This window comes from Xiphophorus couchianus, chromosome 13, assembly GCF_001444195.1.
Source record: "Xiphophorus couchianus chromosome 13, X_couchianus-1.0, whole genome shotgun sequence".
Classification (NCBI taxonomy): domain Eukaryota; kingdom Metazoa; phylum Chordata; class Actinopteri; order Cyprinodontiformes; family Poeciliidae; genus Xiphophorus; species Xiphophorus couchianus.
In genome coordinates, this window is record NC_040240.1 from 16780748 (window position 1) to 16804959 (window position 24212).

Here is a 24212-nt window from a genome sequence, read left to right on the forward strand (position 1 = left end):
TTGCATATCTTTCAAGGTTTTATAGTCTTTATCATGCACTTACTCGCCCATGCGAAAAACTTTTTATTTGCTTTCTCTAGATATTCTCAAATTCTTTCACATCTTCCTCTCTGCTGAAAGAAATCCCATTAAAATGATTGCATGCCCTGCATATAACCTCCATAAAGTGGCAAACTTAAGCATCACACTATAGGTCAGAGGTATTTCTCTAAAGGCATCTGAGAGCAGGCTGACATTCACAGAGGTAATAATCAGAAATATGAAAGTGCTGAAAGAGTTCTTGGCTAAAGTTGGGAAAATGCAGACTGTGCAATTCTTGAAATGTTATATGTAATTGTAGCTATCAGAACTAAATTGAAGGATAACTAATGTTTTATTTTAACTCTTTCCTTCCTGATGTGCTGAATAGTTGCATTGTAGCTGAGTTATTATTAATGTAAAAAAGTCTGTTCTACATAACACTCATGAAATCTCACTGACCACTCGGTGGAGTCTTGTAGAATTACATCCACACTGAGCGTCTGCACACGTCCATTCAATTTTAATATTAAACAGAGAATACAAATGAATTACTAATTAATGATACCACCACTCCTGTCCATCAGAGAGATTTTGGTCCTGAAATACAATGCTTTTCATAACAAACCTCAATAAATACTGATATTACATTTTTTAAGGTTTTCAAATTAAATATGAGAGAACTAAATGTTAAGCTGAAAGCAAGGAAGGAATATATATATATATATATATATATATATATATATATATATATATATATATATATATATATATATATAAAATGAAATATAATATATTCATTTAATAAAATAAATAAAAAATATATATATATACGTACATATATATTCTTTGGGGGATGTTTGTCTCATTTTAAAACAGAAATACTCAACTAAGTTAAATAACATGACTTTGGCAACAGATATGGATGATTTTAGGTTTACATGGAACAGGAAACCTTATGGTACCTGTGTATTTTTTTCAAAACCCGGCTCTATGTGATCTGTAGGCAGCTAAAATAATTAAGAACATCTTTTAATGGTGTGAAAAGTTATGTAACAATTATGGTCAATGTCCTAATTCCAGGCCTTTTCTCTTTAATAACCCACAATAATGAGCATTGGGTCAATATGTGTTTCTTATTCATTATAACCCTCTGCTTCACTAAGTGAGAGTGTGACAAACAACCTTTATAAAACACAGTAATGGCTTAATTCTGAGCCATTAAATGAAAACTACAGACCACTGATGTACTGTGTTGCCCTTCACTTTGGCAATGTCTATTTTAGCTGGTGCCATGTCACAGTGTTAACAGTATCCAGGTCAGGGCAATTTTTTCAAGGCAGGAAATATACATCATGTGTTTATCTGAAGGAGAACAAGGACAAAGGCTTCATGTTGGAAATAATGATAAATGATTTTCCAAACAGGGCTGCACAGTGGCGCAGTTGGTAGCACTGTTGCCTTGCAGCAAGAAGGTCCTGGGTTCGATTCCCGGCCGGGGTCTTTCTGCATGGAGTTTGCATGTTCTCCCTGTGCATGCGTGGGTTCTCTCCGGGTACTCCGGCTTCCTCCCACAGTCCAAAAACATGACTGTCAGGTCAATTGGTTTCTCTAAATTCTCCCTAGGTGTGAGTGTGTGTGTGCATGGTTGTTTGTCCTGTATGTCTCTGTGTTGCCCTGCGACAGACTGGCGACCTGTCCAGGGTGTACCCCGCCTCTCGCCCGGAACGTAGCTGGAGATGGGCACCAGCAACCCTCCCGACCCCATTAGGGACAAGGGTGAACAGAAAATGGATGGATGGATGGATGGATGGATTTTCCAAACAACCCAGGAGTTCAGAGAAAACATAAAACAATTTGCACGCCTAAATCTTTTATTCTTCAATATGAATGAATTATAGCAAATCTGCAAAAATAGAGTGGGCTATGCAAAAATCCCTCCACTGGTATGTAAAAGACTAATTGCATTGCCAAACTCTGTAAAAGCTTGATTCCTTATTCCTTATTCCCTAAAAAATGTTTGAAAACTGCTGGGTTGCAGTAAACAATTTTCTCCAGTAGATGACAGTAATAAACAAAAATGACACAGCAAACAGGAATCAACACTGGTCATAATAATAATAATAATAATAATAATAATAATAATAATAATAATAATGGAGGAAAGCTGTCATGAACCTGTAAAGCAGTTTTTTCTTTTTACGTTTTATCTTTAGTGTTATATTATTAAAATGTAAATTGTTTCATGTCAGCTTTTTAGAGTAAACTCCTGTTGTATTTCAAGTAATTCAGACTAAATGTATTTACTATTCCTATATCATTTGTTCCTATGTACTTTATTCAACTGTCCAACTTTGGGGATCTGAGTCCTACATTTTTTTTTTTTTTTTTTTACAGTACTGGCAGTCCTGGTGATTACTTGCAAAGAGAAGTATTTTATTTTAGTTTTTATTTTTATTTTTTACTCAACCTTTCGTTTTCTAACCACTAAGTGGCGGTAGCGAGCTGACGTGTTGCTTATCTACTGCGAACACTACTCACGAAGAAGGGGAATAGCCGCTAGGCTGGGCTTTAACGATGAAACATTTCGGTCACTGGAGATAAACAAGGTCTGCAAACCAGCTTTGACTTCCTTTAGAGAGAACTTAGACACACAGCTGGGTCTTTTGAGCAGGTGTAGTTAACTAAAGAAGGTGACAGCTTATTGTCTTTGACATTATAGATGTGGTTGTAAGAAAAACGATTGAAGCTAATGTTAGCTTAGCTATCTGTTAAATACCTCTGACGGGGTTTAACGGTTGTTTTTGTCTTATATTATATCACGCTAAACACACCACGGATGTTTTCTGTATTCGTATTTATGAGCTCGTTATAAAGATTGGGTTGTCAGTGAATTGTTGCCACCCGTGTAGTTTCGGTTGTCCTCATCATCATCGATTTTAAAAATAGTTTCTCTCTAACTTTGGTTTGTTTTTCCCCCTTTCTCAGCTGTCGTTCATGTAAACAATATCAATTCTCTCTCCGTCGTTCTAAGAAACTTACTACAATATTTTGGAGTGGAAACGGGAGACAGAAAGGCGTATCTCAGATATTTTTCTTTGGATAATTCATTGAAGACAAATGTTTTTGAGTCATGGATCAAGGTGTTGTGGACAGTCCTGTCATCCTCGTTATCAAGGCACCGAACCAGAAGTACGATGACCAGACAATCAACTGCTACCAGAACTGGACCGTGGAAAAGCTCAAAGCCCACTTGTCTGATGTGTACCCTAGCAAACCAGTAAGTTGCTTTAATTATTAATACAACAATAACCAAAGATCATTCTTAAATAACAAAATTGTGTTTCATTTTTCCTGATCTTAATTCCTATTCCGTTGTTTAATCACCAGCTTTTTTATATGATATGTTTTATTTAAGATATTGCTATAAAATCTGGTAATATTTTAATCTTTATTGAATTCTCAGTTAATAGAATTGTCATGGTACCTAATTAAACCAAGGGTTAAACTACAAGCCCTTTTTGCATATATAACTCACAATTTAAATGTCAGCTCTGCTGCAAAATGGCAAAACGCCATGAAAATTACAACGCAAACAATAAATCTGACCATCAAAATTATACAAAGATATAAAAACTATAACGGTCCACCACAAAACATGACATGGTAAAAAAAGAAAGCTTTTCATTTCAAAAATGTAACCTATATGGAGAACATTCAGCTCTGAAATAAAAAAAAAACTTGGTTTGATTTTCATTATTGATTTAATTCAGAAATTTATTTTTACATTATTGACAAATTTTTTTGGTGAATACTGGGCTTTTCACTGCAAAAGCATGTGATTTTTAGCATGTACAAACTTAACATCTTGGGAATAATAGTTTAAAAAATCCTACTTATATTGAACCGTGAAGTTTTCACTATAGCAGTGAAATGTGAAATAAAATGTAAAGATATTTTAGGATGTTTTACTTAACGGTTATAAGTTATGTAAGTTATAACTGTTATAACAGTTATAAGTTGTTTTTTTTTTGGAGGACACACAACCAGGAGTGTAAGTACAAATTCCATGATTGGAGCAAAAACTTCAACCTCAGACTCCCTGATGGTAAAATATCTGCTTATGTAATTGTTAGACATCTGATGACATGTTTCTTGGCAGCTTAAGAGCCTTAGCCTAGCAGAATGTCAGAGATTCAGTTCCACCTCTTAAAATGTTTGGCGAGTTTAGTGTTTTTCTTATTTTTCTCCCACAAAACTCTCTCAACCCGATTTTACTTTGTGGATTCTGCTGAGATCCTGTCTTGATTCTTATCACTGTTAAAATATCATGTAGCGTTGCACATCTCTGAACTAATCTGTGAAGTCAGTGAAATTGGGTTTCCAACGTTAAAAGAATTGCTGAAGAAATTTGACGTCAGAGCTCTCCAGTTTTTGGGTACCAGCGTTATTGCAGAGTTAATCTGATTTTATTCTCTTTGCTCTGTGCAGAGAACTCGTTCTGCTGCAATCTCATTTAAACACACTGGGACAAACTGCTAGCTTCTGCAGCAGCCTCACAGAGGACTGTACTTTGGTTTGAGCCCTTTTTCTCACATTGTCTCTGTTATTTATATTTGTTTATGGTATAGGTCATTATATATGTGAATACACACACAGTACGTTTTTAAAGACAGATTGAATTCCTGAATGGAGGGAGAATGGATTTAGCTTTAATTAGGACACGCTCTGACCTTGTTGTACAATCTGCTAATTCCATTTAGAGCCACTTATCCGTATTAAGGTTACTACGATCTCATTCTCATTACCTGCACCAGTAGCTTTGCCTTTGATGTTGTAATCATTCACATTTCTCTGACTTAAACTTACATTTTATTTGTTTTTGATGTTTTTTTAAACACGAGTAAAACTCCGTGCCCTACATTGTTCCAAAAATACATGTCATTAATTAAGCCACATCTCTCCATTGACCTCATTATCATTATTCTATGTTTTTAGAGCTCCAAAGACCAGAGGCTGGTTTATTCTGGGAAACTGCTTCTGGATCACCTCACCCTAAAAGACGTCCTTCGGAAGGTAAGTTGCTGTAGGTGCTAGTAGTGATTTTAGGTTGCTTTAAAACAAAACTTTAGCTTCCATGACCTTTTTGTTTTTAAAGCATAACATGATTGGAAACCTCTGTACTACTCCTTCATGCTTTATAAAAGTGTAAAATTGTGGGTTTTATTTATTTATTTATTTTTTTAGAAATTTTAGCTTGAAGTGCTACTAAGATTTTAAAAGCTGGATGGGTGCATGACATTGAAATCCATTAGTTTAATGTTTTCTCTTTTTATATTCCTAAATTGATTTTTTTCACCAATTACTCTTCTGCAATAAACATGTTTACGTTATCAAATATACAAAATAAAAGCAGAAAAAAGACTTAATATGCTGGGTAAACTAGTGTTTTTTGGTTTCTTGTATGTCTCACTTTTATTAATTAAATGAACTCTGAAACAACAGGAGTAAACTCCTAGAAAGCCAGAGCAATATTTAACCCAGCATAACTTACATGCCTTTCTTGGAGTTTGAGGGGAGAGACACTTTCCTGAAAAATCTGCTGCTGTTTAAGTAGCTGGCCCATCAGTAGCAGCAGCACCATGTTCATTTTACAATGTTTTTCTTTCTGTTTTAAATTCCTGTAAAATTTAGCTACGTTTGAGATATTTTTTAATGGAAAACTTAAATAATAATACAATTAGAATATTCATCTTGGTAAGTCGTTTTTGTAGTAAAGCGTTGATAAAAAGCTCTATATAACAGTTTACAGTTTGGTCTTTGTAGAACTAAAAGAAAACAAAAGGTTGCCTTCCCTGGTCAAAGGTATTCATAGTTTCTTTCTGTCATTTCTGTTGGGTCATTAATAATAATGCCTGTTATTACCTGGGCTTTCTTGGTTTGTTTAAAGGCCTTTTAGACAACTTCAGATGTAAAAAGAACATCTAGGACTTTCTTTCTCTAATTTTGTGACATTTAGCAAATAAAGGTAATGTTGGAAATCCTAACTTTTACTCCTTTCTTATCCAGTATTACAATTAAGCTCTTTTTAGATTTACTTGAGAACTTGTATTCAAATTTAAACTGTTGCTGTAAGTTCAGCATTTGATTTCACATGTATTATATGAATATGAATCTTTTAGTCTGTTATAAGTTGTCAGACCATACGTTAAAAAGTTTGGTTTCGCAGTGCTTTGAAGTGGTCAGTGTGGGTAAAAGTACATGTGTAAAGTTGTAGAGAACATGCAACACTTTGACTGTGTGAGGTAATGAGCTGCACTCGCCTCCGCAGCAGGATGAGTACCATATGCTCCATCTGGTGTGTGCCTCCAGAACCCCTCCCAGCTCCCCGAAGCCGCCCCGCAGCCGCGGTAACAAGCCTCAGGAGAGCGCCGCCGGTCCCACGGTGGGTCATCCGCGTCCCTCTCACATCTTTCAAATAATTTCATCATCATCTCACTTCCTTTCATCATGCACCTCTCTGCTGTAATCCACATTTCCCTGAGGGTTACAAACTGCCATGTGCTTTTATTTCATGCCTATCACTAATATTCAGCCAATTTTCTGGTTGCAGGTCTCTCAGAGTTCTAATAGTGCTGGTCAGGAGGCTGCAGGAGAGAGCAGCGATTGGCTGAGACAGCAGGCTGGAGCCTTCCCCTACCACCACATGTATTCACAATTTATGCATAGGTAAGCTTTTTGACTACCTTAACTTTAACTTTTACAGTGCTGCAGAGCGAGGGAAGAGGAGGTGATTTAGTACTGCAGATGAAGACTTGACATTTTAAAGTGTCAAATAACGTTAGTTTTTATCTTTAAAACTCCTGATTTAATTTAGGCTGCTGCAATTTGCCAGCATAATTGATGGCAGCATCTATAATAATACATAACCTAGTTTGCTATTTAACTAAAACCAAATTCTGATCTCTCTCAAGCGTTGCTGTTTTATTTTTTTCTTTAGTTTGAACAATCAGTCTGTTATGAAATGAAAAAGTTGTGTTTTTGCTGAAAGTCTTGTTTTCTGTTTTCTTTCCAGCTGGAATCATCAAATGACAACAGCCCCCATAAACACGCCCTCCTACTACGCCCCCATGACTTTGATGTGGTGGCAGCAGCTGTATGCAAGACAGTACTACATGCACTAGTAAGGCCCGCTTTGTTGTAGTCATTTTATTTCCATCTGAGCCTTTCTGTTAGCAGAAATCCTTCACACTCTTCCTCATCTCTCCTCTCCTGTAGCCAGTTACTGGCTGCTTCGTCTCACCTCCTCCGACCCGACCAGCCCTCCGCTCAGTCCAGCCAGTCCGACCCTCTGAGCCAACGACCGCAGGCGGGTCGCCACGGAAACCCGGAAGTCCAGATGAACGCTCAGGGAGGGGAGATCTTGAACGAGGAGGAGCTCAACAGGGATTGGCTGGACTGGGTCTACACGTTTTCTCGCGCTGCCATCTTGCTCAGTATAGTCTACTTCTATTCCTCCTTCAGCCGTTTTGTCATGGTGATGATGGCCATGCTGGTGCTCTATCTGTGAGTGAAGCATTGTTTTGTCTGCTTGTGCAAACAAGCGCATATTTCCTTAAAGTATCGTCTCAATTGCTTCCGGATCCCACAGTGAGAGATCATCTCTCCACTTGATGCTGAAATTAAAGCTTCCTTTAAAATATTTCCCACATGAGTTTATTAAAAGCAGTTAATGTAATTCGGGGTTTTTCATTACAGAACTCCACTGCATTTTTCCTATAAAACTTCTAGAGGATATCAGATTTTTTGCTGTCTATTTTAAGAGAAAAACTGACTGTGAATGTTTGGTAGATATGTATACAGTAAAACACGGAACAGCAGAAACTAGAAACTTGGAGGAAGAAATTACCCAAGAAGGGAATGAGTGAAAGAAAGTAAAGAAAGAAATGAGGACAATGGAAATTAAAGCTGTACTTAATAATTATAGTAATTATCTTTATTTAACCAGGCTTGTCCTATTTAGATAAAAATATTTCTTTATAAGAGAAACCTTGAAGAATACAGAACATTAAAAAAAACTGTTACAACACAATAACCATTAAACATACAATGTAATGGGATCTATCATGGTCTGGAATACATTCAAAGATACCAGTGATCTAAATTTCAGCTTTAGCATCTAAAGAAAGTTAGAAAAAAGACATACAAAAGAATAGAAAAAGGAAGGACAAAGATGGAAAGGGGGACACAGAAGAAAAGAAAGGAAACATAGAAGGAGGGGAAGAATAGAGTACTCAAAGAAAGAAAGAAAGGACATGGAATGGAGGTAGGACACAAGGATGGAAAAATAAATATTGGGAAAATGAGGAGGAAGGAGAAGAAATGGAGGCAGGGATGAAGGAGTGGAAGGTAGGATAGAGGGGAAAAGGCAAAGAGATGGAAATCACAAGGAAGAGAGGAAGAACATGAGGAAGGAAGGAAAGAAAGGACACAATTACTAATAAGTGAGGAAGAATGAGGCAGGAAGGAAAGGAACAAGGAAGAAAGGACAAGACAAATCAAGTAACGTTGGAAGGACACATTTAGATGAGCAAGTGGGGAGTAAAGTCTGAAATACATTTTTTTTTTCATTCTTTTTGTATTTTCTTTTTCCATACTCATTCAGACCTGGAAAATACTTGAATCAAATTGCAGACTGCGTGGGAACCCTGTCATTACGGAGTTCTGTGTTCTCAGTAGTGAAATCAGAGTTAAACAGACTGCTGCTGGCTTTCAGAATATTTTTGTCTTATAGGAGCCATGAATTCAAGCTACCATATATTTTACCTTATTTTGACATTGTAAGAAGTTACACTGTCATATACAAATTCTTGCTTTATTATAAATGAAGATTTGGCCGCTGATATTTGGGATCAGAGCAGATATGATTTTGATGTTTTCTCCCTGCAGCCACCAGGCCGGCTGGTTTCCCTTCAACCTGGAAAACGAGCTGCAGCTCCCGGGAGACCGGCCCAATCAGGAAGAAATGGAGGCAGAACTACAAAACCAGGATTTACAAGAAGCGGTAAAGTGTCTTTCTCATCTGTCACCTGAAACTTTGGAGTTTAGAAGTTGCAACAGTTTGGGAGTTTCAGTTTTGTTCATTGAATATCTTGTTTTCTTCCAAAACCAACCTAACTGATAAGTAGTATGTGTACATTTTGTCACATTGCAGCCACAAACATTCTCTGTGATCTGTGGCTTTGTATTCTAACACATTTTACTTCTATAACTTTTAGGGGTATCAGAGTGAAGGGAGTTTATTAACTATTATTTTACTAATCAATTATGCAATCAATTATTCTGACAGTCGAATAAAAAAAAATTGGCACATTCTGCAGATTTTTCACTTAACTACTTAAGCCTTCCTTATCCAATATTAGAACTACATTAAATATGTTTAGGTAAACATATTTACTGACAAAATCTTATCTTAATTACAAAATGTACAATAAATATATGTATTTGTTGAACAATAAAGGGCATTTATTGTACATTTCAGGCTTAATTGCTGCTATTTATATGTTGCTTTTTTCATTTAATGGCCATTTTCTGAGTCTGTACTCTTCATTTAGTGATCAATTACTAAATTAGTTGACTATTATTTGAATAATGAAATGATTAATCGCATTATTGATTTAATCTGTAGTGAAATGGAAAGTGTGGCGTCCTTTTCTTCCACTTTAATCGGGCTTTGATAGTTATTGCTACAGATGGCATGAAGAATACCTTACTAGGGCTCCGCTAATCTGACTCTGATTTATCTGCGCAGGACGGAGTGAACGATGACGCCTCAGACGACGACGGGGAGAGCGGAGAGGAAGGAGCGGAGGATCCTAACAGCGCCCCTAACGCCGGCTTCTTGTCCTCCACATGGTCCTTCATCATTACGTTCTTCATGTCGCTAATCCCCGAAGGGCCACAGAACGTTGCTAACTGAACGTCAAGCACCACATGAGGAAATGGAGGGTCTTCCTTGTTGAGGGAAACTGATTCCATCACGGTGCAGTGTTGTAGGTTCCCCGGTTGTCTGCTGTCTGAGCTTAAATGACAAACCCACTTAAAACAAAAAGAGAGAAAGTTGTCAATGTTTTCGTCCTAAGAGAGGCCAAAAAATTGTAAGCATCAAATTAAGCGGATGGTGGTTTACCTGCTGTGTTCAGATTTATCCAGGCAAATATATGTGTTCACAGCACTACACACCCCGATCAGAAGCAGCAATATTTTGTTTAAGTAGTTTTTTTTAAAGCTGCTTAATTGTGGAAATGGTGGTTGTAGTGAAAGAAGGCAGTTGAAAATGGTCACTTTAGTACAGAAGTTTAATTTCTGTGATGGATTATGGGTAATGTAGTATCTGTTGTATATTGACAGAGAGAAGAGAGTTTGGTCAGAAAGTTTAAGAAATGTCGGAGAAAATTTGTAATGTTCAGAGATGTGTGATTGCTGGCTTCTGGTTTATTTCTTTACAAAGTTGACTTTAAAACAATGTAAAAAAAAACCAAACAAACAATAAAGTTGTATCTTTAATGGGTAGCAAAATATCAGTTTTTTTTCAATCACTGCCAAATGCAAAATTAATTTATTGAAAAAAGCTGTTGATGTTACTACTAACTTGTCAACTAAGAATTATATTCCTGTTTACTAAAACTACACCTGGTGTAATGTTGTCTTGTGATTTAATGGGTATGCTTCATTTTCTCCCAGTTGTCACTAAATAGGCAACATGTCAACACACTGACTGGCTGGTTTTTTGTTCTGATCCTAAAGTGAGGAGCATAAAGTCATCAAATGCTGTTTTTTTATATATGTAAATTTGATTCGACAACTAATGAAAACCCTAAATTCAGTTTCTCAGAAAAATAAAATATAATCAAAAATAACTTTTAACGCTGCTTAGTGTCTAGCCCCAGTAGTCATTGGGCAACAGGCGGAGAACATCATGGAAAGTACAAACAATCATATGCACACCCATTTATATAACAGCAATTTAGAGTAACAAAAAATAGAAATCCAGCACTCCATTATCCTTATTCTTTCTTTAATATGGACAAGCTGGATGCATTTGGCTTGAGGGAGAACTTGGTGAGAACAAGAAAAAGCTCATGGAAAACTTTCAAACAGCTGTCCCACTATGCTGCCCTCCAAATGAAATGTAAAGTTAATATTTATTTGAAAAAGGACGTTAAACCACTGAGCCCAGTCCACTGTCTCCTTAGTCCAAATGTGAACCCTTTCGGCCTGTCCTAGTCAAAGTACATGTGCTGAGTTTTAATGCACTGACATTACTGCAGTCCACCATGCCTTACTCTTTAATGGGCTTTGCTTTTTTCTAGAGTGCTGTTACCAATATTACTTGTGCAACTTTTTCCACTTTTTCCTCTCACTCACCTTTCAATTAATATTCATAAACACAGAACTCTGTGAACTGAGCTGCTTTACCAGTACTGTTTAGTACCTTATACCCTCAGGCTTCAACATGACTGTGTGTTAAAAAGGGTTTTGTTGATCTTATTTACTATTCAAATTGTCTGAGACTCTGGATGTTAGTAATTGTCATTAACTAAGACATAGTTATTAAAATAGCCATAAATCAGCTCTAGAAAATACACAATTTCAGTGCATTAAAGTTTTTTGAATTGCATTAATTGAATTCAGTTTATTTATAAAGTGCAAATTTACAGCACATCATTACATTCAAATGAGCCTAAAAATCTTTCTATTTAAGGAACTAAGATGAATTGCCCTGTATGACATTCTATTGTCACCTGCATAAATAATATTTTCCTAATTGGTATAATCAACCAATGATTATACCAATGTGTTCAACTTCTATTCTGAAGCTGCAGAAAATTCTAGTTATTTATTTCTCTTTTGTAACACGTCAAACTGTGTCCTTCACATTTCTCAGAATTTCAAGTTTTCAGCTGAAAAAGCAGAGAAGGTCTGACTTAATTTCCTCCAGCATTTACAGGTACAGCATGTCCTGACGTTCATTATTAAACATGTTACTGAAGGATAATAACAGTTAATCACCTTTTACTATCACGGTAGATTAAGAGTCAGATGGAAAATTATTCAAATTTCTTGAACCAAGAAATTCACTGTACCTGTAACACCTGACCAAGTGCTGACTGACTGGGTCAAAACAAAAACACACAAAGGTTGGGCTTAATAGCTTAGGATGATATTATCCCAAATAAAAGGATCGGATTGCATTAATTAAGTCATACACAGAAGATACATTATTCCAGGAATTATAACTGGTTGAATGGGAAATTGTATCTATGCTCGTCTGCAGTCGTGTGTAACGTGTGTCGCTGCTGCCCCCTATTGCATTTGCTCTGAAATAACTTCTGTTTATTAAAATGTCAGCCAGAGCTCAGGTTGGAAACCATTTGTTAAAAAAGACCAAACTGTAACATGATCTCTGATATCCAGTCTACTAAGAAACAATAATACACATGGATTAACTTTGTACATGTATATATAATGAGAAACATTCAAATAATTTTCAAATGTAAGTATTACCATATTGACATTGTCGCAGTTGCCTGTCATGAAAACATAAGTGCCTTCAGATATGAAGTTTTATTGACAATACATGGAAATAAAGACCAATAAGCTAACCACCTTTAACAGTAATGCCCTTTGCACAGCTTTAAAACGTTCCTTCAGTATGCTGAGGCGGGAACACTTAGGTTCAATTACAGACTTTGGGCTGTTTAGGCTACATGATGCTTTACTTTTTAAGTCATTCTGCTGTAGATTTTGTGATGGTTTGGACAAAGCTACAGCTGTTAGATCAATGATCTCACATTTGGTTATAGAACATACTTCATTCATAGAGGAGTAACAAGAAGAATCTGCAAAATAAGCTCAAATCTGGTCTCAAAAGGAGATTTTTCCAAATTTTATTTATTTTTTGTTCATTTAGATACAACTTTTCAAATTTAGGTTGTACTGCCATATTTGCTTTTAATGGAATTGAAACAAACCTGCATGGGTTTAGTCAACACGTTGGAAATGCATCATTGCTGACATTAAAAAACTGGAAGGATACATGTGTGCTTATACCCTGTGCTTGGATTTATCCAAACATGTCACAGTAGATCACGTTTAAACCCTAAACATGATAAACTCAAGTCCCATCATGTTGGTCATTTAGCCCTTGGACCAGTTCATGGCCTTGCAGTTTCTTGGGATGGAGGAGCAGAAGGTGGTGACAAGATTTTTGAGGAAAGAAAATTTTATCTGCCAGGCAAGATTTATTTATTTATTTTCTTTACCATCAATGTGTCAATTCACACCCACTTTGAAAACCAACTGTCAATTTAAAAAAATGTTAAATTTTCACAAAAATATTTAATTATTTTAGGGATGATAATGTGTCAGTGTTTTTGACTCAAACAGATTGGAACCAAAATAAAGGAGAATTGAATGGATAAAAAGTGACATTGTAACAAATAATCCATGATTTCTGAGTACTCTGCTGCTGTGATTTCAGATTTCACAACTCCCACAAAAATCATTCAAAAACCTTTTTCCTAACTACAACTAACTCGCCTCATTTAGGATTTGACAGCAGCTAGCATGCAGGATTAAAGAAAGACGGAAAGAAATCCCCAAGAGTTCATTTTATTGCTTTGCAACAATCAACCATGACAGAAGAAGTCAACAAACATAATAACTGATGATCTGTACATCAGTAGAAATACAGTTTTACTAAGTGATTTCGGTGGCTAGACATCACTTTCCATAGGAGACTTTTCATTCAGATTCATACATTCTGATTAGTGATCCTGTGAAAATAGAGTCTTTCATAATTTACACAATCTATATAATTCTGAAAGTACTCGACAGGTCTAATTTTCTGCAAAATAATTAAATATACACATTTATATTTGACACTGACACCACGATAATTAACATTCACTGATTATGTAAATAAACTTTAGTTTCGTATTCTTAAGTTTTGTTTTGTTCTTTTTGGTGGTGAGCACGTACTAGAGCTGTGACACAGAAACACATCATTTAGTTACATTTTAAATGGAAAACAGACAGAAGTCCATGTTTTTGGGAAAGACGTGGAAGAACACGACGGACACAGCGGTGTGATGGAGGTAACGGCCCCTTTCTGGAATCTGTGCGCCATCACATCAACCAGTACACAGCGCTTGCACACTAAGAGCATCAACAAGGCACCATAAACAGTCGTTTGCAGAGTCGCTACACACAGAGCCCATGAAACAGACGCACAGAATGTTGCAGGAAAATATTCTTGGGCAGAATATTTGAGGAGTCCGGGACTCCAAACGTTGATTGGTAGAGAATATTTATTGCTAAAACAGAACTGCACTTTTTCAAAAAAAAAAAAAAATAAAAAAAAAAAATAAATAAAATAAAATAGAAATAAAATCAAGTTCCTACAATAACAGTTTTTACATGTACAGTAAAATATTTTGCATAAAACTATTTTAGACGCTAGACATTTCATATAACACACGGTCGATATTCACAATAATACAGACAGTATAAAAACAAGTGCAACTATAACTGCGGTCCACGAATACTCTGTTCTTTATTTTGCACCTTGACAGATTTTATTACTTATTAAAATATTTATGATGCCAGCGATGACAGAAAAAAAAAACTAAAAATAAACAGAGACAAAGCAGTTATCACTGCCTTGTGACAAAAAAGAGACTAAAATCCTTTACCAATCTCAAATTGTAGTTGAACATCTCTAAAAAATTATATGAAAGGAAGTTAAACAAAGTTTACAGTCAAAGTGCTTCCTGTACAGTACAGACTGTATATGGCCTCTTTTCTACAATAATACAGATGAAGAGTACAGCACACAAAGAGATAAAATACTAACATCCACTACGCTCTGTGAGCTGAACAGTGAAAACAACTGACCAACTTCAGAGCAGCAATATCAAACACTGCATGTCCCCATGGAGACAAGAGAGATGGTTTATGAGTAAATCCAAAGGTCTTACAGTGTGAAGTCATGGTGCAATAGAAGTCTAATTATCTTTAGGATGAATTGAAAGGTCAGCACCTTAATGCTGCTGTTAAGAGACGCACTGGTCAGAATTTTGTGGTCGGTTTCTGATCTCTGACCTGCTGAAGCTGATTTGAGCAGATTCCACTTTTGTTTAAAGAACTGATATAAGAAGATATAATAACTGCAATGAGAGAGGAGTCCCTCTAAAACAAGATTACAGAGTTGATATTTTAAACTGTTCTTAGATTATTAGCCAAAGTTAGCATGGCTAGCATCACTAAAACAGCGGTCTCCTGTGTGTTTTCTATGTTACTTCCAGATACATCATATTTCATGACAGTCAGATGCTGTTAACCCAAAAAGGGTAAAACAGACCACCATTGCTGTACTTTGTTCAACTTTCTTGCTATATGCTGAAAGTCTTGCTGTTTCTCGTAGCTGGAATTAGCCACAGAAATGACTAGGCATGTGGTAAAATAAAATATTTAAAATAGAGGTTGAAAAGGAAAAAACAGCTTTACGTGGCTACAATACATTCCACCTTTCTGTTATCTGATGAAAGTCTTGTTCTCTCATGGCAGCTCAGAATGATCAGCCAACACATCTCTGTAGATGGAATAGCTTCCTTATGAAAAGTGTTTTAAGCTTTTTGTTGTTCTTTTCTAAAGAGAAGCCATAGTGTTTACATACGGTGCATTCACTAACTATTAAAAGATTAGAATTTAGAGTGTCTGACTCGCCGGTCCCTATCTAGGGTTGATTGAGCTGAAAATTACCTGATTGTGGTTCATGGTACATCTCTGTTTGTTAAATAAACATTGGAGCTGTTCTTCCATAAAAAAATATGAGGTAAAACAAAACCTGTACAGTTCTGTCACTGGGTTAAGTTTACACCAAACAACGAATGATATAAAATTGTCAAATCTTGACTAAAAAAATGGCCTTCCTTTGGCATCTGCGGTTCAAATAGTTGAGAAGAACTGGCGAGTTTTAGAGAATCCCTAAAGGGTGAACGTCATAATTTCTTGATATTTCTTCTAGATGTTTGATATGATGTGCACCGTGGCACATTTGATGAACATGTAGGACTCTCAGCATTTGTGGGAGCTTGTCTGTTTCCCCGCAGTTGGGCTGTGCTGCTCCAGTTCAGTTTTGCTCTTTGCCCTGATGACGAGGCACCGTCTTAGCAGGAAAGTGTTGAGGGCTCAGGAGAAGAAGGTGAGCCTTCCTTTATCACAGGAAGGTTTCTGTAGTGGAGCCCTCTCCTGGTGAATCTGGGCTGACATCAACTCTTACACAGGCCACCTTCTCTTGGCTGTTCAGAGGCGAAGAAAGAAGAACAGGATGAGCACTTGCATAGATTTGTGTTGTTAAAGGCAGTTACTAAGTGTCTCAATTACCAGTAATGCTACTTCAAGGATAGTAGTACCATAGTACCATGTAAGACAGCAGCTTCCAGTTCCAGAGTTCTGGCTAAACAAAGTCCCAGAAGGTCTGAGGTGTTTTACTGCATATGAATGGTCTAATTTAAATTCATACAAGTGCTAAAACGGTGCAGATTTATACTGAAACCGTAAGTTTCAAGTCCTTCCATAACAACAGACTGGAAACCACTTACTTACAGTTAAAATTAAGTTTTCTTAGTGACAGAAATGTGTTTGGTGGTTTCAAAAAATTCTATTACACACCGAGGATTGACTAATGAGTAGTTTCAGTAGTTCCAAAAAAATCCACCAAATTCCTGTGAAGAGTCAACACTTAGAGTGTTGACTTTTCTTTTTGTTTGCATCTGTAATCTACTGGGACAAGCTGCAGATAGACTTCTGGGCCAAACCCCAACCAGATGGGTCCCATTTAAAACTCTTTAGTGCTTAGGTGCTGATCTTAAGCACTACAGCCTCTCACTGGAGTTACTCTTAAAAGATGTTTACATTTCTCTCTCTCTGTTAATGACAAAATAATTTTACAAATTTGCAAATATTCAAAAGGAAGATTCCTCACCAGTAGCCTTGCAAGTAGTTAGAACTTCCTGCAGATTTTAGGTCTCATGTGCTGTCCTTGCAACAAGGCTTTTATCCAAAATTCTTCACTGTACTGTCTCTGCAAATGCTCTCAAATCCACCTGCTACCAATGTTGAACAAGCTCTGGACAGGAAGTAACAACTGTTTAAGATGACATACCCCTCAACAGGACATAATGCTGGCCCTTGCTGGGCACTCTCAAAAGCCAGTACAGTTTTCTTTACTATTAAACATCTCACCTTGAGTTTTTCAGCGATTCAGAAAACCTTTTCTTTGAGTAAAATATCATTAGCAGCTATTTCTTGCATCTACCTACACACTTTTCACAAGAATACAAAAACTTCCAGCACATCTGTTCTTTTGTACAGCAATCAGAGTTGCTGTGCTACTAACTGGGTTGTGCTGAAGAGACATTACCTTGAAATTTGGTGTCATTGGAGAAATTAGGTGAAACTACTTGGCGTTTGAAATAATGCACAATAATAAAAGCAATTTTAAAACAGAATATGAAGAAAACATTTCTGTCAAGGTCAAAACTTGTGGCCATAACAGTAGATGACACATTACACATTTAGATCGGTGAACTTAGAGACCTGAGACTGTAACAACTACGCCTTTCCTATTTGGAAATAGAAAACGGTTTAACATTTTCATAGACGGTTAATTTATTTGTTGATATACATATACAACAACTAAAAAATATTTCTTAGATTTTTTATATAATTTTTAAAGATATGATCACAAAGCATTCTAATACGTTTCAGTTTAAATAACAGTAGAACATCTCCCAATTCTTCTGGGGATCTAAACCTTTTCAGTATTTTCTGTCTGTTCAATGCTTTTATTCTTTATTTATGGTGACTATGTTTATGACTCTGTTTAACTATAGTTCTGAAAAAATTCAAAGTCAATTGTAAAAGTTGTCCCATTTTAATAGTCTGCGAAGTTAAACTTTCAAGACTCTACACACCCATGTTAAAATCCAGGTATTTGTGATTAAAAATATCAAACTAAGATGAATAATTTAAAACATTCCCCACATTTATATGGATTTATAAGAATAAAAAATCTCTTAGAAGGAAAAGAAAACTAAACACAAAAGCAACAATAACCCAACTTTATGTTAATATTTACCCATAATACCTTGCAAAACTGTCTATCAGAAATCTATTAGATGTCTCTTATTCACAACCTTCTTTGTGTGACTCCTTACTCTTGGATTTAGCTTTGGATTCAGGCAAAGTCAGTCCAAAACTTGAATTTTCCTTTCAACTGTGATGCTGAATATTCCCTTTTCACCTTTCTAGTAAACAGCTGAGGTGTTTAGGTTTGTAATTTCAATCATATTGGCAAAACCTCCAGCTCCACCTGAAGAAAGGTAATTCAGGTCATAATATTGGAACTATTTTCCTGTGGAAACGGTTTTCTTCTGGGATCATTTTAAGTCAAATCCACATTGGAAATGTCTCCCTGTAGCATATGTTAGCCACATGTAGATGTTTTGCTTTCTCTGTTTGACAGCATCGCTTCTTAGTAAGACGGAAAACGCAGTATTAACGTCACCTGCAGAACAAAACCAGTTTCACAAAAGTTCATATAGCTGCTTGTGCTGATATCAATCTCTTCTTGTTTTTGAAACCTCACTGTTGTCTAGACCTGGAGAAAACATATAACTATTGGAATAAGACTGTTATACGGAATTGCTTGGAATGCAGTACTCATATTTCAAATGTCATGAGGACATATTTTTGTGAGGAATTAATGTTACAACAAAGGTGAACATTTTTTCATTTTGTTTGTATAATAAACCCTGACATGTTAGCAGGGGTCTGTACAGTTTTGAGACTCAGATTAGGTTTGCTTGTCTCCGTGTCAACATCATGATCTGACAGAGTCATAAACATGCTTCGGTAAAGTAGTCTCCAAAACAAACTAATCTCATCGCACTGATGGGAGGCTCTGGAAAACTGCAGGAGATGGCATAGCTACCTTCCTGAACGCCTCACAGGTTGGACACAGAACTCTGCACTCGAGTTCACTGCTTTCCACACTGCGGTTTGGACCATTTCATCAGAGATATTTACAACCAAGGCGTCAGAATCAGAACTACATGCCAAAATGCAAACATAAAACACAAAGAGAAAGACAGGCATGTGGACATTTGAGTCAGTGGGAAAGGATGAGAGCAGAACAGTTCAAACACGCAGACACAAGCACAGAAATTATGGGTTTAGAAAACAAACTGCAGCACAGGAAGACGGATCACAACCAGAACAGTCCAGATTAACACACAGAAAGAAATGTTTGCATTTTAAGCAAGAACTATTTGTTTAACAGCTATTGGTTTTTAGATTCCTAAAGTAAGCAAAAGTTAAATCTTTTGAAAACAAAACATTTCAACAGAAACTATTTAACCTTCAAAAAAAAAAGGCATCTTTTTTTTTTTTTTAAGATTAATAGCAATATAGTGACATTTGTGCCATGCCAGTATGGATAACCAGAGTTAATATGAAGCCATGTGGCTCAGATGTTTTGCATCAGACACTCAGCCCTGCTACCTGTTCTTGGATTGGAGGCTTTCGGTCACTACTCCTATTCTGTATGATCTGTTTGAGATGGACATAATTACACACAGCTCTACAAATGGCCATTTCAAGTCGTACAGGACAACATGATGAAACAGCAAACCAATTCTTCTGGGAAACAACATTCTGTTGGGATCAATTAAGCATTTTTAAATTTGATTTTTAGTTCTACATTCTGATCAATGAGCCCAAATCCTGTTTATTTTTATTATTGTGTAACTTCGGCCTGAAGACATTAGGTCAAAACTGACTGATATTTGAAATTATGGATAATTCCACCCATATTGACAAAACAAAAGAATAAAATTGCACTAATACACCATCATATTTCTTTACTGCAGATATGTTTCTAAATGCATGCTTGCGCCAAATATATATCTAGGAACAGTGGCTCAAAAGTTGAAGTTTAGTTTTATCGAATCATAACAGATTCGTCCTCTAGGTGTAGATTTTTTCTGAACTTCTCTTTATCTTTCTTAAGTCAAAAGGATTCTGTCAGAAGCGGAACAGGAAGTTATTGTCAGAAGTTCTTCATGGATTCTGTTGGAATCATGGCAGCCTCAATGACGAGTTTATGTTTTGTGTTTTCAATCATTTTCTCCCCAATGTGTTATTTTTTTTAATTGTACAGTATCTATGCCACATAACAGGTGAAAAAACATTTTTGAACAATTTATTGCATTTTCATCTTTTTAACATTACAAAATCCAGGCTTTTTGACAGCAGTGTGAACATTTGTTTGATCCACTGTAAGTAGATCACAATAACATTAATGTCGTAACGTAGGCAAGGCTCACCTTCCTGAGAACGCGTTCACTGGGATGTTCAGCCGGTTTGAGCCTTCAAAGCGAACCTTCATCTTCCGCTCTTCTTCTTCTTCCTCCTCCAGTCGAGATTCTTCCTCCTTAAGCAAACAGTGTTATAACCATTCATTTCAAAACAATCATTGCCAGGATTTGCTGTTTTACTTCTTAAAGTGACAACAATTTCCTGCTTTGAGATTCATTTTATTTACTTTTGATTTTAAGCATTTAAAAAGTCTAGGTATAACACTGATTCCATGGCCATTATTAGGCTTATTTGGATAACAATAAAAATCTGAAAATAAAGTAGCATAATCTAAATGGTTGGATTTGTTGCTGAGTAGTTAAGTATTTCATAGCAACATAAAATGCGTAGTCTGATCCATTTGCAAAATCTGTCTTTATATATTTATACAACCTAGAATAATTGATTCCCACAGAAAACAGCCATGTAAATGAATTCACCAGCTTTTCTTGTGCTTTCTTTTTCTTGTCATCCTCTGTCTTCTTCTTGCTTTCTGGCATCAGGTCATCGAGCCAACTCAACTCTCTATTAGTAAACAAAAGGTCCAGAAGCTTTCGAATAAACACAAGAGCCAAAACCTGCAGAGAAGAAATATGCAAGAAATAAACTAAATGTAGTCTAGGAAGTATGCTCTAAATATTACAAAAATAATTGTTTGACAAAAATCTTAATTAATAGTGATTGATTTGCCATATTACACATTCAAAGTAAATGCGGTTTCATCTTTTTAACATTACAAAATCCTGGCTTTTTGACAGCAGCGTGAAGATTTGTTTGATCCAATGTAAGCAGATCACAATAAAATTAATGCTGTAACGTTCATGTTTATTCAGTGGGCCTTTCATGCTAAAAAAAACAAAAAGCTAAATAAATTAAATATAACCTACCCAGCCGTACAGTCACAGTAAGCTGTCAGTGTGTCATTTTAGTTCAGGTCTAACTGTTTAAAATAATGACTCCAAACGTAATCAAATAATTACCATCATGGGAAACACGACAGCTGCTGCAGAGGCTTTTATGACCCATAGCAACACCAAACAGGTGAGCTGCACTAGCGTGAACACATGAACCTTCCAGAGCGGCACGTAGCGCAGGTAGATCAGATCGGGCTGGTGCTTTGCAGGCATGCCAAACAATTTGATTCTGTCAAAGAACTAAGGAGAAAAAATACAAAGCCACTGATAAATGCTGTGATTAAGACAAGAGAAACACGGACATACAAAAATGTAACTGTTATTTAATGTTAAATAAAGGCAGAGAGATCTTTCATAAAACACTGGAGGAGCAGAATCTTACCTGAATGCCTTTGAGGGAAGAAACACCCATGTAGAGAAAAACTCCATACAGAACAGGCATGGGAATAAACTGTAAAAAGCCACAAATCACATGTATTAATTAATTAACTTATATTTAGTCATAAAATGCAGAAAACTTTATAAACATTCATAATATGACTTGCATCCTATTACTTTCCTACACAGTGAAATTAAACATTATTCCGCCGATCTCACCTTCAGCACCGAGGTCATGAAAACAGAGCAGCCCATGAGGCTAAAAATCATGAATCCTGTGACCCGCTGCTCCCGAATGCCCAGAAACTTGGGTTGTTCTCCCGGCGCCGAGCAGCCGGACTCCACCTTCAGGCTGTTCACATGGGAGATGGACAAGACGGTCGCAGCCACGAACCATGGCAAGCCCATAATGGAGCACACCCCCAGCATTATTGCTACTATAAGGAGATCCAGGTGATAACCACATCCTTTCTGTAGGAGAAAAAGGAATGTGTTGAATTATATGACACGGTGTAGATGACAGCAAGTTTGACATACACATTGTTGCATTTTACAGTACATTATAGCTTGTGTAAGTCTCTGAGCCATGTATTGTTTGCTTATTTTAGATTCAAGAGCATTCAAGTTTGCAATACATTCGATTCTTGCTGAACAGCCACATACCATATTTTCCGGATTATATGTTTTTTTTTTCCCCTCCAGGGGGTCTTTTGTGGGCTCTAGTGTCCCTTATGTGATAGTAGGCTGACAGGAAACAGGGAAGGAGAGGGGGGAAGACATGCGGCAAATGTCGTCAGGTCCGGGAGTCGAACCCGCGACGGCCGCGTCGAGGACTCAAGGCCTCCAAATACGGGCTAACCCCTACACCACCACGGCACGCCCCGGATTATATGTTTTGTTCACAGTTAGGCTCGTCCTGCTACTTAGTCAGGTGCGACTTATATACGTTTTTGTTTCTCTCTTTATGAAGCATTTCTTGACTGATGTGTCAAATGTTAATTCATACTGTTGGACATGAACCAAGGATGAAACATTACCGTCTGCTCCCACAAAGAAAGCTAATTGCAGGATGAAAGAAAGACAGCCTGAGCTGAAGAAAGGAGTCCACAGCTGGCTGCATAAAAAACGTGTTGCTGGGAGAGGTTTGTGAACAATGCAGTTACGTCTGCACGTCCTAATAGTTGCCAAAGAGATGAATATAAATTACTTTGCTTTGGGGCCTTCCTTGTGTAATGCTTCATGTAATTTTTACGCTGCATGCGTCTCTGCCTCGCTATGCGGTGCTCGGACATCGGTGCACCAGCAAACATCCAAGCCAAGGTTAACACAATGTATCACCGGATTATATCATTAACATGGCCACTTTCTAAATTAATGTAACTTATAGTTCAGGGTGACTTGTATGTTTTTTCTTCTTCATTTGTCAACTGATGCAACTTACACGCAGAGTTATTCTTTTCTAAGTCAGGTCTGACCTTCAGCTTGTGCTCCTTGCGGTTGATGATGACTGCAGTGATCTGCTGGTCCATAAAGACGAGGATTGTGCAGAGTAAAGCAGGAACCGCTGCCACCAGCAGCGTCCACCAGGGGTTTTCTCCTAATGGATCCATCAGCCAGCCTCTGTGCTTTGATGTTGGCTGCGGGGGAAAATTATGTTTTCACTTGGTTCACAAGGCATGAAGTTTAAACATTTTCTTAAACAAAATGGAGCAAAATGATAATATAATGTTAACCTCAAAGCGATCCGGGACATGCAGTTTAGGACTCGGAATCCCCATCAGATAATCCACAAGCACCATAATCATTATGGTTAAAAACACGGCAAAATCACTGATGGTGGAACGCACCTACAAGGCAAGCATACACACAAAACCATAAGGGGTCATTTAATTCTAAAATATAATTTAAACCTACTTCATTTCAAGCACACTCTTGCTGCAGACACGCAGAAGTAATAATTATACTTCTGTCAACAGTGAAAATCACACAATGCCAACATCTGCCCACACCAAGTGATAATAGGCTAGATGCTGTGTGTGGGAGGACGCTCTGTTCCTTCTGCACATATAACTGCTGAAGCATGATAACAACTGACGAAATGTAAACATTTACAGAACTGTGAAAACTTTGTAGGTACAACCACCCACACTACAGGAGAAACATACATTTTTCTTTGTGTCCGTATTTTCTTTTTAGTCAGTCAGATTTAATATTTTGGAATATTACTTAAAATGTAATTTATTTCAGTAACTCAATTTACTAAGTGATTTAGTTACTGATGTTTTTAAGCCTTTGTTTCAGCTAATGATGATAATTTTATGCTTACAGCAAATTAAAACACAACATTAAAGATTAGAAAATTACATCCGACCAATAAAAATATTTTTTTACACAGATGAAAAGTATGTATAATACCTG

General features: G+C 36.7%; 2 protein-coding genes across 11 annotated transcripts in view; one reads left to right on the forward strand and one right to left on the reverse strand.

Moving 5' to 3' along the window:
- Positions 1-2517: 2517 nt before the first annotated feature.
- On the forward strand, positions 2518-10791 carry LOC114156400 (homocysteine-responsive endoplasmic reticulum-resident ubiquitin-like domain member 2 protein). 3 transcript variants are annotated; one of them, XM_028036807.1, is made up of 9 exons: positions 2518-2627; positions 3007-3298; positions 5017-5094; positions 6350-6463; positions 6632-6747; positions 7094-7201; positions 7297-7584; positions 8968-9082; positions 9830-10791. In XM_028036807.1, the coding sequence occupies exons 2-9, from the start codon at positions 3152-3154 to the stop codon at positions 9995-9997; spliced, it is 1134 nt and encodes a 377-aa protein (XP_027892608.1). In that variant the 5' UTR covers positions 2518-2627; positions 3007-3151; the 3' UTR covers positions 9998-10791. The 3 variants fall into 3 exon arrangements, with proteins under 3 accessions (XP_027892608.1, XP_027892609.1, XP_027892610.1); XM_028036808.1 differs by having other exon boundaries at positions 2556-2711; XM_028036809.1 differs by having other exon boundaries at positions 2576-2692.
- A 2885-nt stretch (positions 10792-13676) lies between these two features.
- LOC114155687 (sodium bicarbonate cotransporter 3-like) overlaps positions 13677-24212 on the reverse strand; it is a 46927-nt gene continuing 36391 nt past the window's right edge. For 6 of the 8 annotated variants that reach the window (XM_028035692.1, XM_028035696.1, XM_028035695.1 and 3 more), the window contains 9 exons: positions 23528-23641; positions 23270-23431; positions 22014-22265; positions 21799-21867; positions 21483-21656; positions 20943-21080; positions 20472-20578; positions 19079-19195; positions 13677-16382 (listed from right to left, as the gene is read on the reverse strand). In XM_028035692.1, coding sequence (XP_027891493.1) covers positions 16301-16382; positions 19079-19195; positions 20472-20578; positions 20943-21080; positions 21483-21656; positions 21799-21867; positions 22014-22265; positions 23270-23431; positions 23528-23641 — 1215 coding nt within the window. In that variant the 3' untranslated portion in view covers positions 13677-16300. Of the gene's footprint in view, positions 16383-17068; positions 17213-19078; positions 19196-20471; positions 20579-20942; positions 21081-21482; positions 21657-21798; positions 21868-22013; positions 22266-23269; positions 23432-23527; positions 23642-24212 lie in introns of all 8 variants that reach the window. The other 2 variants (XR_003597806.1, XM_028035694.1) reach the window with 2 other exon arrangements.

Bases quoted from the DNA above. Each gene is read 5' to 3' on its own strand.
- LOC114156400 (XM_028036807.1), top strand. From the start codon at position 3,152: ATGGATCAAGGTGTTGTGGACAGTCCTGTCATCCTCGTTATCAAGGCA. The intron at 6,464-6,631 runs GTGGGTCATCCG...TTCTGGTTGCAG, and splicing joins AGAGCGCCGCCGGTCCCACG to GTCTCTCAGAGTTCTAATAG. The intron at 7,585-8,967 runs GTGAGTGAAGCA...TTCTCCCTGCAG, and splicing joins GCCATGCTGGTGCTCTATCT to CCACCAGGCCGGCTGGTTTC.